Source organism: Amborella trichopoda, chromosome 6 (assembly GCF_054954075.1).
Source record: "Amborella trichopoda isolate Santa Cruz 75 chromosome 6, AtrichopodaSantaCruz75HAP2 v2.0, whole genome shotgun sequence".
Lineage (NCBI taxonomy): Eukaryota > Viridiplantae > Streptophyta > Magnoliopsida > Amborellales > Amborellaceae > Amborella > Amborella trichopoda.
This window is the reverse complement of record NC_142341.1, coordinates 53,474,344-53,490,684: the sequence shown is the minus strand read 5'-3', so window position 1 is coordinate 53,490,684 and position 16,341 is coordinate 53,474,344. Positions and strand designations below refer to the sequence as shown.

General features: G+C 41.4%; 1 protein-coding gene across 14 annotated transcripts; it reads right to left on the bottom strand.

Annotated features, from left to right (window-relative positions):
* Positions 1-1,432: 1,432 nt before the first annotated feature.
* LOC18448521 (phosphoribosylformylglycinamidine synthase) lies at positions 1,433-15,318 on the bottom strand. Of its 14 annotated transcripts, none has more exons than XR_016057470.1 (7): positions 14,544-15,318; positions 14,287-14,342; positions 4,497-4,606; positions 4,146-4,305; positions 3,160-3,252; positions 2,799-3,007; positions 1,433-2,024 (listed from the first exon to the last, which is right to left on the bottom strand). XR_016057470.1 is itself a non-coding variant. In XM_088869439.1 (7 exons), the coding sequence occupies exons 2-7, from the start codon at positions 14,310-14,312 to the stop codon at positions 2,210-2,212; spliced, it is 564 nt and encodes a 187-aa protein (XP_088725565.1). In that variant the 5' UTR covers positions 14,313-14,427; positions 14,544-15,318; the 3' UTR covers positions 1,433-2,209. The 14 variants fall into 14 exon arrangements, 13 of the variants coding, with proteins under 13 accessions (XP_088725565.1, XP_088725567.1, XP_088725561.1 ...); XM_088869439.1 differs by having other exon boundaries at positions 1,433-2,251; positions 2,799-2,927; positions 14,283-14,427; XM_088869441.1 differs by having other exon boundaries at positions 2,799-2,927; positions 14,283-14,427.
* Between the last annotated feature and the right edge of the window lie 1,023 nt (positions 15,319-16,341).

Genomic DNA, 16,341 nt, shown 5'->3' with positions numbered 1-16,341 from the left:
CAAATGGGCCATAACCATTATATTGCATTCATACTGCAAATCTATGGATGCACTTTAGGATATGCCAGTCATTTGTTCCAACCATAATAAGCATTCATACTGCAAATCTATGGATGCACTTTAGGATATGCCAGCCATTTGTTCCAACCATAATAAGAAATAATAAAACATAAAAAAAAGACAAAAAAAAATTAGGTACTTCACTTTTAGCACTCCCATTCTTCACATTTCACATTGCTTTGTTTGGTGGCACGTGCATTTACTATTAGCTAGATAGAGAGGGAGAGAGAGAACGAGAAAGAGGTAGTCGTGTTTAGCATTTAGTATAATATGAAATTATTTATTTTTGTAATAAGGAGGTCATAATCATTTTTAACCATTGGATATGAAGTCTAATAGATAAAAGTGTTCACAACATTTGATAACTTTTATTTTGAATTTTGTGTCCAAACAATGACACATTTTTAACCACCCGATTTCAAATTCAACAGTCATTGATGATTGTGACCTCTTTATATAAAAATAAACGATTTTTCATTGTAAATATTTCCTTTACTATTGCCATTCAAAAGAGAGAAAACTACAGCTGAGAGAAATTAAATATGGCAAAACAAGAGTGGCAATTATGCTGAAAGACATCGTTGAATGGGCTGCCCTCTCTTAGTTTGAGGGGCAGTAGGGGATTTATGAGCGCATATGGCAGTATGGTTTCTTCCTCTTGTTTGAGCATGTTGTACATTTACTCACCGGGGTATAATTTAGGAGGATTTTTTTTTGAATTTGTGAAATTCTAAGATCCACGTTAGGATCCTGAAATGAGTATTCCAAAAAGTAAAATTATATTTTGATTTCTTAAAAACTTCGATTAACAGTTCAAATTTCAGACTCTATTTAACGAGGATGCTTTTTAAGGCACTCACAAAGTGTGCTTCAAATTCTTTGTTTCTCTTTTGAAGTTGTTTACTTGGTTGATGGGGTTACATCCCTGAATTTTGGGGTCCTTAGAACACCCCTAGCTAAGGTTTCACCCCAAACTTGGCTCACACATAGTCTTAAACCCGAAAAACAAAACAAAACAAACAAACAAACAAAAAAACCCAAAAAGATAGATTTTTCTAACTCAAAAGCCAACCATCCATTTTGTAAATTTGGAGTCGGACATATACCTCAATTTTTCTTCCAAAACTGCAACAGCATTCAATACATATTTTCTCTAAGAGAAAAGCAGTTTCCAGTCGTTTTAAATAATTTTTAAAGGTTTTTTGAAAATGCATGTCCCAAATTTGCAATGAAACAAATACACCTGAGGCTCCCAAAATGACCATCCGTATATTCCTCAACTCCTTTGTGAAATATATTAGGCAATTTTTTCTGAAGAACAAATGCATAATTGCAATCAACTAAGCGTAAAGAGGGATGTACATAAAAGGCATTCATATCAACCCACTAATTCCTTGAAGATAAAAGAGTAACACATGGCAGTGTTCCTATAAATGCGCATAAATAATAAATTATACACATCAAAATTAATATTGATTGACCATACATTGAAAACTCAATGTGTATAGTCTCTCTCTATGGCCACATGACCAAGTATGTGTTAGCTACTAAGCTCCCCACCAAACAACCACAAACTTTCCAAGGAACAATTTATTGGAGACGAGTACCATAAAAGAACTAATAACAATTGGAAAGCCTCGTTCTGATCCTCAGTTATCAATGGTGAGGATGAATCTGCACACAGATTGGAGAGAGAGAGAGAGAGAGAGAGAGAGAGAGCGAGAGAGAACCACTAGGAGCGCTCTAAACTTGAAGGCAAATTCCCATTTTTGATTTTGTGCTCTTGCTCAAAAATGCGAGAGAGAACTACCAAAAGGAGAGCTCTAAACTTGAAGTCAGATTCCCATCTTTGATTTTGTGCTCTTGCTCAAAAACCCAAGTTTGTCAAAGAACCTCGTTGAGAATAGACATCGTCACATGGAAAGCCTTTATGAATCCTCACAACAGGAGAGCCCACTTGGTTTCTGCTTAGGAAACAAGATCGAGTCTCATGATGCCACATCCAAATGTGCAGTAACTCAAAAATTTGGCTGGTTTTATTTACAAGTGAACCAATGGATTGTGTGACTTGAAATCTCAAAAACAAAAGAAAAATGGCACATCTTTGAGAGGTGAAACCCCTCAGAAATATTCTCATCAATAAATTAGACTATTTCCGACAATGATGACCGCAAAACGCATCCTTGAAACACTGAATGACAACAAAAAGACAAGTACTTAAAACACAAAAGTGGGTACATGTCAACAGGTTATCTGTCGATGCATCCAGGTAGGACTATGGTGCAAGTTTCATGCAATTTTTTATTATTTTTCTGAAGGGAATCTCAAGAAATTTTAGATAACATTTTTTTGTTGGATTAATTGCATCTGTAAAAATTAAATTTCTCATAGTTCCCCCAGTGGATGTACACCGTACAAAGACATGCATGCAAGTATATGCAACACAGACAGAGACAGCTTGATTACCAGGCGGAGAACTTCTGCAATTGTTTGGCTCTGAGAACCACACACTTTAACAAACAATTTAAGAACCATGGTGCAAGTGTCATGCAATTTTTTTTTATTTTTCTGAAGGGAATCTCAAGAAATTTTAGAGGAATATAAGAAGTGACGTTTTTTGTTGTATTAATTGTATGTGTAAAAATTAAATTTCTCATAGTTCCCCCAGTGCATGTACACTGGACAAAGACATGCATGCAATTATATGCAATGACACAGACAGAGACACAGCTGATTACCAGGCGGAGAACTTCAGCAATTGTTTGGCTTTGAGAACCACACACTTTAACAAACAATTTGAATAATCTTTCTCTTTGCTCCACTTTCAAATGTTTCTCAAGGCCTTGAGATAACATCTCCATTTCTGGCTGAACATAATAAATTCACAACGATGTTAATGCAAAACATCCATGGTTGCATCATGGACCTTCTTTTTCCTGTAAAACATCTATTTTGATATGTACAATCAGATAAGATTCATGCATGGAAATTTAATGGATGAAGAATAATCTAAATGCAGTTTGCAAGAGAAGCATCACTTAATAAGAAGAGAAAAAGTCAATCTTTTAACAAACGAAAGTGTAGAACTGACAAACATACAGAATCATCTTCTGGAGGGAAAATTTGATGAACAATACAGATCTTTGATAGTTCCTCTAAAGCCTCAGATCTTTTTCCTTGAATTTCCAAAGCCTACAACCAAAGAACAAGGTCAACTTTAGCTATTTCAAAAGAAGTACAGAAACAAATTCTAAGGCCCAGAAGACCTTGATGTGGAACTCCTACAAAAGAAAGTCAACGCATTCAATGAAAATTTCAACGCAAGAAATTATATGGCTGGATACCTTTTTGTCTTCTTTAAGTTATTTGAAAAACATGAGCAAATCGAGGCCAAAACCTTGCAGTTGCAACTATTACCTAAGTAAGCTAATAACAATTATATAGATAATTAATGCAGTCTTAAAAAGTGGATTGGACTCAGAACCAGGCCCAAAACAGGTTTCATCCTGAAACCAAAAGGATGGGGAAGATGGTAAAAAATGGGACCAAACCTACTATACCAGATGAACTAGGGAACATAAGAATTCATAAATTTTTCACAATTTTTCTTACTTTTTTACTTTTAATTTAAATTGGCCTTGCCAGTAGGACACCGGTCAGACAGATTTGGACCAAGACTGGACCCTGGCCAATTTGAAGTCAGGTTCAGTCTTTATAACCCTAAACGGTTGTATTAAAATTAGAAGATGTACAGGTATTCTTGACCAAAGCTAGCTGCTAAACCATTTAGCAAATGTCAATCTCCCTTAAAATTCAGTAACAGTGAAGCAAGGATGTGATTATATTTGTATAAATTGATGCTAATGAAATGCCTCAATATTGTCAAGTCCTTTTGAATATAAATAATAATAAATCCTTGCTAATGCATCAAAACAAACAGATTCCAATAATGAGCAATAACAGGAAAACTGGATTAGTGCCAAACATCAAATTAAATCATAGAGAAAACCTCAAAAGCCGGAAATTGGTCTACTTCGTGGCTTGTATAACACTAAATTTCACAATATAGACATAATAATACCCACCCAAGCCTGCAAAACTTTGGACCGAGTGAATGCCGCAACAGCAGCGCAAACCATTCTTGCAGCACGAGTTTCCTCAAGACCTATGTTTTTAGCAAATCCCGCAAGAAATTGCGGGCCCTTCTCACCATCAATTTGAACAAAGGTTGGGTGAAGCAACGAGCTGAATACATTTTCCAAAGTCCCAAACCCATGCAAAAGTTTAGTACTAAAGTAAAGCAAAGCAAACAAAATAAATCTTCCATTATAGCCATCTAAAACATATTCTCAAGGGAATAAAACAGGATTTAATAGCAAAGTGAGGCAGACATATAGATAATAGTGATTACTAAAATGTCATTCAATAACAGTCACCTATTGCACATGTTTAACACAAAATCAACTGTGATGCGGTACAAGGAATCTCGTGAATTTTCTGTTTTAATAGACACCTTAGCACCAGAGATCTTGCATATTCGACGAAGCTGCTTATCAGAAAAATTAAAAATAAACTTAATTAGTTTAAACAAACTAAACTTGCACAAAGATATACAGTGTCACATGCAAATGTTACATTTTCCATGATATTAATGGAACACAACCATTCCATGATCAGTCAATACAATGAAAGAAAGAAGCCTACAGCGTACTTTGCAATTCAATCAATCTAACATTTATAGATGCTACATTACCCAGAAACTCCATTCTTGTTGCCATTTCACTGGTCAACAGATGCTACAGGACGAGTTCAAACTTCTAGACACAGGGGACACTAAAAAAGTATAAAAGAATACGACTGCAGTTTGATCACAAGACATCCCCTGCCATGTTCATCCGGTATATGAGTGAACCACATGTAAGCATAACAGACACGAACTATCTGTTATACATATAATAAAATATATTATGTTATAATAAAGTCAATAATTGTTCGTTAACTTCACTCAAAAAATAAAGTCAATAATTGTATGGATTGTTAAAAAAATACAAGGAATCTTTGGTTTTTTTTATTGTCCTGATCAATCACACACACGTACAAAGAAAATTGGGGCGAAAAGAGAAATTTTGTATTCCAAAAATCTTTGGCCTCAGTGAGTTGCATACTCTCTCTCTCTCTCTCTCTCTCTCTCTCTCTCTCTCTCTGGCTCGATGGCCTCCTCTTGATCTCTCACGCAACCTTTCTAATTTATCTCTCTAAATATTCTCTAAGACTCTACCAATAAACTTCACGTGGCCCTTCTCTCTAAATCTCTCTACCCTTGTATTATGACTAATGTACCTCATCCTATTTATAGAACCCAAAGGGCTAATCTTTCTTATCTTGCAAGTTAATTCCTACATCCTTAAATTGCACTATCACACACACGTATAAAGAAAATTGGGGCGAAAAGAGAAATTTTGTATTCCAAAAATCTTTGGCCTCAGTGAGTTGCATACTCTCTCTCTCTCTCTCTCTCTCTCTCTCTCTCTCTCTCTCTCTCTCTCTCGGGCTCGATGGCCTCCTCTTGATCTCTCACGCAACCTTTCTAATTTATCTCTCTAAATATTCTCTAAGACTCTACCAATAAACTTCACGTAGCCCTTCTCTCTAAATCTCTCTACCCATGTATTATGACTAATGTACATCATCCTATTTATAAAACCCAAAGGGCTAATCTTTCTCATCTTGCAAGTTATTTCCTACATCCTTAAATTGCACTTCACATAAGTCTTTTTTTTTTTTTTTTTGATAACTTTAACTGTCATTAATAAAAGAGGAGTACAAGGGGTTGGAGTGACAACCCTCGCAAAAATGGGTGCCACCCAGCACTCAGGACCAGTAGACGGCCTATGTACAAACAAAAAACTCCTATGACAACCAAAAGTTGGCCTGGCAAGAAAAAGGGCTTATAGAGCACCCAGATTACAAGGGAGTAGTATGCATACAAAGTTGAGGGAGAGAGGGAAATAAGAGGAGGACAAAAAGTGGTTTGTTGTCCCGTGATTAAATTGCGATCCGTGATTAAGTTGCGATGAGGGCTCCGTCATTTGCCAGGAGGTCCGCTAGGGCATTTGATTCCCTGTAGGTATGCGTCCATAAGACGCTGATATCCCCGCATAGAAGTTCAATTTCATAAAAAATGTGCAATAAGTATCAAGGAGGTGGAGTCTTTTTAGAGGCCCAGGCTATGACATTTCTGTTGTCCCCTCCAACTATCAGATTAGTGGCCCAGAACGGTTGAAATTTTTTAATCCTATCAGGAGTGCCGATGCCTCAGCATGTTGAGCATCCATGACCCCAAGAGGTTCTGTGTAGGTCAAGAGGAGGTTTTTTTGGTAGTCTCGGAACGCTCCGCCTGCCCTCGATGGCCCTGGGTTACCCCTTGAACATCAACAAAATTGAGTTTGATGGCCCCTCTTGGGGGTGGTTGCCACGAGCTGAGTTTTGGTGGCCTTCTTGGCTTGTGGGTTACAATCAGTTGCCAATTGTCAAAGAAATATGCAGATGGAACTCCTACAAAGTCTTTGGAATTAATGGCCCGGAAAGTGACCAGGGTCTTAAGCTTGTTGAGGAGTGCCATTGGCTGCTGGTAGCAGCCCCTGAAAATTCTGCTATTTCTTTCGTTCCAAATGACCCAAAAGAGTGCTGCCATGGCTGCTTTCCACAGAGATTTCCCAGCCTTTGGCCAGGGCCAACTGAAGTCTGTGCCCTGTAAATCAGGTACTGAGGGTGGGAAGACCCATTGGAGGTTGAAAAGGTGCAAGACTTTGCTCCATTAAAAAGACGCCAGGCTGCAAAACATGAAGAGGTGAGCATTGGTCTCCTCTTCCGAGTCGCACATGATGCACCTGTTAGGGGTTTGCACTCCCCTCCTTTGCAGTTGGTCTATTTTGAGGTTTCTTTGATGGCATGCTATCCAGTTGAACAACGGCACCCTTGGGGGGGGCCAAGGAAGACCAAACTTTCACTGTAGCTGTGTGGAAAGTCATATGCAAAGCGGGAGGTTGGGTCAGTTTTTGTAGAGAGAGGCCACGGTGAAGTTACCTGAGGAGGAGGGGGTCCATACCAGAACATCATGACCAGAGATTGGCAAATTAATTTCATTCAAGGCTGCAAGAAGAAGATTGAAAAAAGGAATTTCAACCTCGGAAAGGTTTCTTCTGAACGAGGGGTTCCATACTCTTTTCCCACCCAAGAAGACCAATTTCATCAGACACCTTAGAAAGTGGGTTTGATGCAATGGCATAAAGGGAGGGGTAAAGGTCCTTAAAGGGTGTGTGCCCTAGCCATAAGTCCGACCAGAAATTAACCTTGGAACCTTCCCTTGCATGCAGCCTAATGAACTTTTTGAACGGTTCAAGGGAATGTTTAAAGGAATTCCAGAACCCTGAAGCTCTTCCTCTATTTGTGTGTTGAGGTACCCAATGGGAATTAGGTATGTGGTATTTGTCACGAATCACCTGAGCCCACAAGGCATCAGGCTGGGTGGCAAGGCGCCACCACCATTTCCCGAGCAATGCAAGGTTGTGTTTCTTGAGGATTCTAATTCCCAGTCCCCCAAGAGATTTAGGTCTGCAGACCTTGTCCCAGGATAAAAGATGGAATTTAGATTTTTCAGGTTGCCCAGACCAAAGGAAGTTTCTCGATAGCTGTTCTAGTCTATTGGACACTGAGGCTGGAATATGGAAGATGGACATGAGGTAGACCGGAATGTTTGTGAGGGTGGCATTTATCAAGGTCTTTCGCCCGGTCATGGAGAGGAATCTTCCTTTCCAACCTGCTAAGCGCTTGTCTACTTTTTTAATAACATTGGTCCATGGAACCTTTTTCAGTTTACCTAAACCAAGAGGAATACCTAGATAGGTCGTGGGTAAGTCCTCTATTAGGCAAGGCCAGTTTGGGATAAGGGCTCTTATCTGCTCGTGGGTTAAGGCTACAACCATCATTTTAGACTTATCCAAGTTTATTTTGAATCATGTGGCCTCTTGGAAGCATCTGAGGAAGAGCCAAAGGTTATTGACTTCAGAGGGTGACACGTCCAGAAAGATCAGAGTGTCATCAGCGTATTGCAGATGCGAGACAACGAATCCCAGGCTGGAACTTTTAAATCCCGAAATGAAGCCTTCCTGAAAAACACGATCAAAGGATCTGCTGAAAACTTCAGCGACTATAGTGAAGAGGAAAGGGGAAAGAGGGTCCCCCTGTCTCAAACCCCTGGAGGCTGGAAAAAAACCTTTTGGGGAGCTGTTGATGATCATTGAGAAGTGGGGATGAAGGTTTCAGCCCCTCATCCATCTTCTCCAGGTATCCCCGAAACCCAGTTTCTATAAGACTTGATCAAGTAACGATCATTCAACATGGTCGTAGGCTTTTTTCCAGTCAATCTTGAAGATAAGGCCAAGTTTTTTGAGGACGTGTTTATAGTGGATGCATTCATGAGCCACGACAACTCCGTCCAGGATTTGCCTATCTTTGATGAAGGCAGTTTGTGTAGGGGAGATAACTGAGGGAAGGACCTTTTGAAGTCTAGTCGCCAACACTTTAGAAAGGATTTTGTAAGAGGAATTAATGAGGCTGATAGGTCGGAATGCCTTAAGTTCATCTGCACCGGGTACTTTGGGGACCAGGGCAATGAAGCTGGCATTCATAGCTTTTTGAATGATCCCCCTAGAGTATTACTCTTCGAAAAAGGATAGGATATCAGGCCGGAAGGTAGACCAGAAAAATTTAAAAGGTGCGATGGGGAAGCCATCAGGTCCAGGGGCCTTGTCATTGGCTAGGTTATTGATAGCCGCAAGGATTTCATCTTCGGAGAAAGGTCTCTCGATCCACAAATTGGATTGATCTGACAAAGATCGGAAGTCTAAAGAAGTCATTCTAGGTCGGCTCATTTGTGGGGCTGTGTAGAGGTGCTGGAAATATTCTAAGATAGCAACCTCAATGTCCTCTGCACAGGTGAGAATGGCATTATCCTTTTCAAGGAAAGGATGGAATTGTCTCTCCTCCTGTAGTTGGCATTCCTATGGAAGAAACCAAAATTAAGGTCCCCCGCTTTGAGCCATTTGACGCGGGATCTCTGGTACCAGAAGAGTTCCTCTTTCTTGAGGTTGCTGAAATAGTCTAAACGGGCAGAGGATCTAAGGGTGGTCTCTTGTTCGGTGAGTGGTCTGGTTTCTACAAGGGCGTCCAGAGACTGGATGATTTGGAGCAAGGAGTTTTTGTTATTGGTGTAGTTTCCCAGGTGGGTCGTGCTCCACCGTTTCAAGGCACCTTTGAGCATTTGGAGTTTAGTTTGGAATCTGTAACCCGCCCTTCCTGTGACTGTTGAGGAGAAAGAATTCCACCAAACAAGGATCAGCTCCAACAAGGAGGCCTCTTGTAACTAGGCGAGTTCGAATCTGAAAGGTTTGGGGCCTCTATGCACTGGTTCAATGTCCAGGGCAATAGGCCAATGGTCGGAGGTGGGTTTGGGTAGGGTATAAGCAAGTGAACCAGGGAATGCTTGCTCCCACTCGATAGACAAAAGAAATCTATCAAGCTTAGAACAAGTGGGTTGCTGCGCGTGGTTGGACCACATGAATTTGTTTCCCTGGATGGGGATATCAACTAACTCATTGCGAGCAATGAAATTCGAAAAGACGTTCATACTCCTGGAGTTAGATGGGAAGAGTTTCTTTCGTGGGCCCACCGAATAGTGTTAAAATCCCCTCCTAAGCACCAACAGGGGTGCGGAAGAGAAGCTATTTCCAAGCCAGGGGGGGTGCTCTTGGAGGTGGTCTGTTTGGGTGACCTCCTCGGTTGGGTGTTAGGGTGAAACCAATTGTGTGAATGACTTGGGGTGGCTTGAGGGAGTGAAGAAAAGAGGTTAACGAGCTCTCTTTGGCCCTTATGTCTCACCTTCATACGGCTCTGAGGGTCAGCCTGAAGTAAGCGATGAGCTGGTCCCTCGGGGTCCGTCATATTCGAAACCCATAACTTTGTACATTTCTTTCATTCTGTCCAAATCCTTGGGGTTGGAATCTCTGGAACTACAGCCTGTGAGAAGGTCATCTTTCGGAGGTTGCCGCGAACTGGACTCTGCCTCAGGAGCAAGGAGGCAGGCAGGTAGGCTGGGACCATCAAACGCTGGGTTAAAAGGGGGCTCCATTGAACAGGGGTACTGGGGCGAGGTGGGCACTGCTGTGCAAGGGAAGCAGGCCGAAGAGGGTAAGCGGTGGGGTACTTCAAGGGTCGTCGAGGGAGGAAGAGGGGGCAGGAGAGAGCTAAGGAGAGCACCAGGGGGTGGGGGGTGGAACAGAGACTGAGCTAATGTGGGACGAGGTGGCATCTTGTCCCCCACAAAGGAGGGGAAAGTGCGGGGGGATGAGAAGAGATGATTATGTAAGGTTGTGGGGTGTAAGGCAAGATGGGGGACCACTGAGTCGGCGAGAGGGGTTGAGCGAGGGTAGAGAGGGGAGAAGGGAGAAGGGAGGATAGGGGGTAGAGGGAGGGCTCCAGGAGATATAGGGGGAGAAGACGCCTCCAGGAGGAATGTCAGAAATTGGTACAGGAAAATCTCATCCGGGCCTGCTACCTGGAACAAAGCGGTAGGGGGAATACATGCCAGATGCATGTTCGCTTGTCGTACATTAATTACACGAGGTGAGAAAAGAAGATAAGGGGAGAGGATAGCAGCAATCTCTTCCGGGGAGGCGGTGAGGGATCCCTGGAGAGGATGGTGGCGACGGCAAAGGGAAGAGAGGTTCCTTCCATTGAGGCAGAGAAGGAATGGGAATGAGGGTAAAAAAGGGGAAAGGCAGAGTAGAATTGGAGGGAGGTAGAACCGAGATGGCAAGGGATAAGGGGAGGGAAAAGGAGGGCGTTTCTGAGGGGTGGAAGGGTGGCTGAGTGGAAGTAAGGCAAGAAGGAGGGGGCAAAAGCGAAGGGGGAGGAGGCGAATCAGGGGAGATGGACAGGAGGGGCAGTGAGGGAGAGAAGAGGCGGAGGAACAGGGCGAAAGGGAGGGGGTAGAGGAAAGAGAGGGAAGACAAACTGGGCGGGGGGGATGTTGTAGAGTGATGGGGAAGGTTGGTGGAAAGCGGCGCAACAGCCGAGGTAGACAGTGAAGACGGCGGGCTAGCAGGAGGACTCGCGGGCACTTGACGCAACGTCAACAGCACGGCAAGATCAAGGGCTGAAGAAAAGGGCACATGGGTCAACGAGGGCGGCTGCAATGATGAGGGGGAGCATGCAGCCACCTGGATAGGGGTGGGTCTCGAGGAAGGGGCAGGTGACCGTTGAGGTGAAGCCATGTGTAAGGAGATGGGGCTAGAAGAGGGACAGGTGGCAGAAGGGAGGGCCAGGTGGGTTCCAGCTGGAGACTTGGTGGGCAAGACTAGTGAGTTGGGGTCACCCACTCAGTCAAGCGTACGAAGATCATTAGGAGGGAGAGAGGTAGAAGGAGAAAAAGGGGGATTAGGGCAAGGTCGAGCTGCAAAAGGAGGGGCAAGAGGAGTGGATGGAGAGTTGACCCGGTTCTCTATTTCGGGCCTCGAAAGGACGCCCTGGGCCACCGACCTTCAGGCAATCAAGTGTTCCTCCTCAAGTTGGATAGGATCGACCTTGTAATGGCCATTTTTACCACTCGACAAAGATCATCCCGGGTCTGGGGGGAAAGGCTGCTTCCTGGGAGGGCGTCTCTTCTTCCTAGTTACCACCGACCAACCTGATCTGGACTCCGGCGTCGGAATGGGAGCTGCTTGTCGGAGAGAGGAGGAGGGGGGGGCGCTTGAGACCACGATAAAGAAACAGGATAGAAAAGGTCCTCCGCTGCAATCCAAATGATCTTGGGGATCATAACAGCGTCGACGACTTCCAGAAGAAGGCAAATGGAGTCCATAGGGAGGGATTCCATGGAAATCAAGTGTATGGAAATAAGGTTCCCACACGCCTCCGCTATTTTTTGAAGGTACCAGGGGACCATAAGTGGAGAGGGATATGTCTAAGTGTGGGCCAAATTCTTTCCTGCTTGAAGGACCCTTCCTTGATGGACCAGGGTCTGAGAAAGCAAGAAGCACCTTTGAAGGCCAACGTGCACTTTACTTCACATAGGTTACACACCCAAAAACATGCAAATGTGTAATATCGAGTTTCTTCTTATAGAGAAGTTGATACGACACCTTTATTCCATCTCAATGACATGTGATTGATGTACACTACAATGCGCATTGCCTCAAAACAATACACTTTAAGCAAGTTATTCCATTCATCATTTACGAGCAGCTTCCACAATGCATTGATTCTTCCTCTTAGCAATCATCTTTTGTTGAGGCGCCCCAACAAATGTAAGCTACCTTTTTTATCCCGTTCTTTTTCAAGAAACCATCAAATTCCTCTACCATAAAATCTCCACCATTGTTTGTCCTAAAACTATTGATTCTTTAATTGAACTTGTTCTCTGAGTACTTTAACTTCTTCAAAATACCCAAATACTTCGTATTTGCGTTGCAAAAAATAAATCCACGTGCACCTAGAATATTCATCAATGAGAGGTCTTTGGTGGTGAAGAGATCACCTCTTGGACTCATATGGTATGAGCATGTTTGAATCTATATACCATCGGTCTCATGTACATCACTGACACAAAGTGCTCTTCAATTTCCTCCACACAAGATTTGTTTCCCTCATGTTTTCCTTTGCCAACATAGTTTCCTTGGTTATGCCAATATTCTCTGGCATAATGTCCAACTTTTCCATAAGTGTAAGGGGAACCTTTCTTTGATCTTTGGCATTACGAGACTTGACTTGCTCATTATTAAGATGTTGTGATCGAGATCTTTATTATTTTGGGGCCTACCAAAACCATGATAGCCTTCTCTACTATGAGACCTCCCACAAGAGTTTGTAAATAGAGCCTCGTTATGATCCTCAACTTTCTTGGAACTAGTATTTGACTCACCTTTCCTTCTTTTAAGAAATGCTTCCTCTTGAAGCAATAGCTTATAGCTTCTTCCATGGGTAGCTTAGATTTTTGAATCAACACCCTCATGTCATCAAACTCGGTCCTTAAATTTTCTGAGACAATCCATTCTCCAGCTCAATGTCCATCCCTTCTAATTATCACAAAGATCCTTCACTTTCTGAGAAAATTTATTAATTGAGTCATCGTCACGCTTACATGCTCATAGCTCTACTTCCAAGAAGGTGTTTCTCACACCAGTCACCTATCCGTGCATTGTGGCCTAGCAGGCCTAGGCAACTTTCACCGTCTGGACATCCCTCGCACGACAAAACATGTCTAGTCCACACAAAAATTTGGATTGCAAATAGAGTCCTACATTTCTGCTTTTTCCGAGCCATGAGTCTCAAAAGTCCATTGTTGAAGTCGTTGGTTTTGTTTTTCGGTGTGTACATAGTTATGAAAGTGATTGATTAGGGAGGTTAGTGACTTGAGGGACAAGTGGGGTCCTACGTAATGTGTTTTGGTAAGGTAGGATTTGATGAGATAGAAAAGTACTTCAGATTTAAAAAGGTGGGGAATAACTTGCAACACAAGCACTCTTGGCCCTTTGAGTTCAATGAACAAGATAAGTTGCGTTGGTCATAATCTCCGAGTAGAGGGATTGAGAGAAAGAGGGGTCACATGAAGCTTATGGGTATCTTAGAGAAAGTTAGAAAGAGAAAATTAGAGGGAGTACAAAAGATAGTTATGAGGCCAAGGAGCCCTAAAGAGATAAAATGTTAGAAAAATATGAAGTATGTATGCAACCCAAAAAAAATTGAATAAAAAGTTCTCTTTTTACCCCAAATTTTCTTAGTATGTTGCATAATTGATCAAGCCCATCAAACCAAATATTCCACTTATTTTTTTCAACATGTGCCTTCTCGTGTCTCAACTTTAGGCTGCCATATTTGGCACTTAGACATGCATCAGATTCGCAAAGCAATGTCCTTGTTGGGGTAACATAAATAAATGTCGTTGTGCAACTTTAGCTCATAAAAAACAGATACTTTCTAATACTATGTATCCATTTTATTATAAAGAACATAATCATTTCATGGGGCACTGCAGGTTTACGGGAAGTTACACGCTGCAAAGAAATACAGAAACATATCAAGATCCATAATTGCAGGCCACGCAAGCAAGTCGATCTATTCATTCATAGACGATCTATTCATTCATAGAAATGAAATGGACTCACTGACTTGTATGATATCATCTTCGGTAACATCCCTTCCACTCATTCTCTTGTCCATAATGGCTGGAAATAAAGGTAGCCAGTGATTCCAACAAAAATATTGATGGGTTTGAGGAATGGTATCTTATGATAAGGTTGCAGAAATTACCTACAAAAAAATAAATTAATCAAACTCTTGTTTGGTTGAGTTTAGGACCCAAAATAATGAAAAATATATATATATGCAACCTGATAGAAGAGCTTGCCGTTTACTATATAACAAACCTCGAATCATTCTATTCGCCTCTCTCTGGTATTCATCCTTGGGCAGAGCCATGATCACAGAAGAACCCGCATCTGGCCACCATTTTGGCAACTTTTCTTCATCTTCTTCTTCCGCTTTATTGAAGTGATTCATTGAATTCCTCTTTGAAATAATACCCAGGGCACCACCAACATTGGACAATGGATTGATAGAATTAGAAACCCTAATTTTAGCAGACGAGTCCTTTCCCTTCGTCCTCAACCCAACAACAACCTCTCTCCCTCCAAGACTCCTGTCCCTCCTCCTGACAAGACCCCAATTGCTGTACAGTCCATATCGAGAACCCAATTTCAACAAAACCCTGATCACAAACACAATACAGAGGGCCAAGACAAAGGTATAGGCGATGAATTCTAAGGAAGACCTGCGACAAGATACAGTGATTCGATCGTTGCCATCAATAGTGACTAGGCCCTGCAGATCTTTTAGGGCCTCCTTCCCATTGATTAATAAAAGATTCAGGGATTCAGAGACTTGGGTTCTCATTCTTTTGAGATCCACCACCATTTCCAGCTTTTGATCACTGCGATCAACATTGCTGCCTATGTTCCGGCTTCTACCACGACGCCGGAGAGATGCAAAGGTAACAGAGAGCCTCCTAAAACTAGGGTTAAGGTTAATGGTGGTTCTATGAGAGAATCGGGCAGTGTTTCTAAGACCGTGGCCATGGCGAGGGCGCGTAAAGGAGCAGTAGCCGTTGACAGACTGCGAGCCGCTCATTACAGTCTTACACTCGAAAACGTGAGCGAAATGTCATATGAGTTATTATAGGCTTCCAAATGGAAATACCTAGGTTCATTGCTTGCTCCCTACTTTACATCCGGAGGCAAGCAAGGTATATGTGCTTTAGGGTTGGCAATGGACCCGGACCCAATAGGGGATCCAACTTAGGTCCTGGGTTCAAAATTTGGCCCCAGCAGGTTGGGTCCAAATCCAAGCATTGGACCTAAGTATTATTCGGGTCTGGGTCCATGTGGACTTGACCTGAATAGTATTATTAATTAAAAAAATTTTAACATATAATATATTTATTAATATTAAAATAAATATAACTATATATTTTAGTCATAATATTTAAATAATATATATATATATTTAATTTAATATTTAAATGGATGCGGTTTGTATAGAGCCGAGACTTTAAACAATCAAAGTAAAACGCACTTTTAAATAGTGTTGATAAATGTGGTTTCAATGCTGTAAATTTTTGTGATAGCTTTAAAATTTATTTTTTAGCTTTAATTATAAAATTTAAAGCTTCAAAATTAGTATAGATCCAGCAAATATATAAAAACTTGAAAATTGACAGTCCAAAAATCCATTACAAGTGCACTATTTTCAAAACATGAAATCCCTTTTTTTTTTTTTTTTTCTCATGTCCATGCATCTTGATGTTGAGATGACCAAATTTAAGGATATTTGGGTATCAAAACAATTTCTTCTAGTGAAATTTTTGAGGTGGGCACTAATTTGATTGTTTATAGCCTCGACTCTATAAAAAAAATTTCATATATATATATATACATATCGGTTCATAAGTCACTAGCTAAAGATGGTTTCCCTATGCTATTATAGTGTATAATCTTTTTCTATATATATATATATATATATATATATATATATATATATATAGTAATGATCCTATAGGACCATCTCCCATCCATGTGTGTAGGACCCCAAATGATTACCATTAAATTTGGCGCAGATCCCTAAAAAAGTTATCATATGGGTGTGGGATTTGACTTGTTTAGATATCCG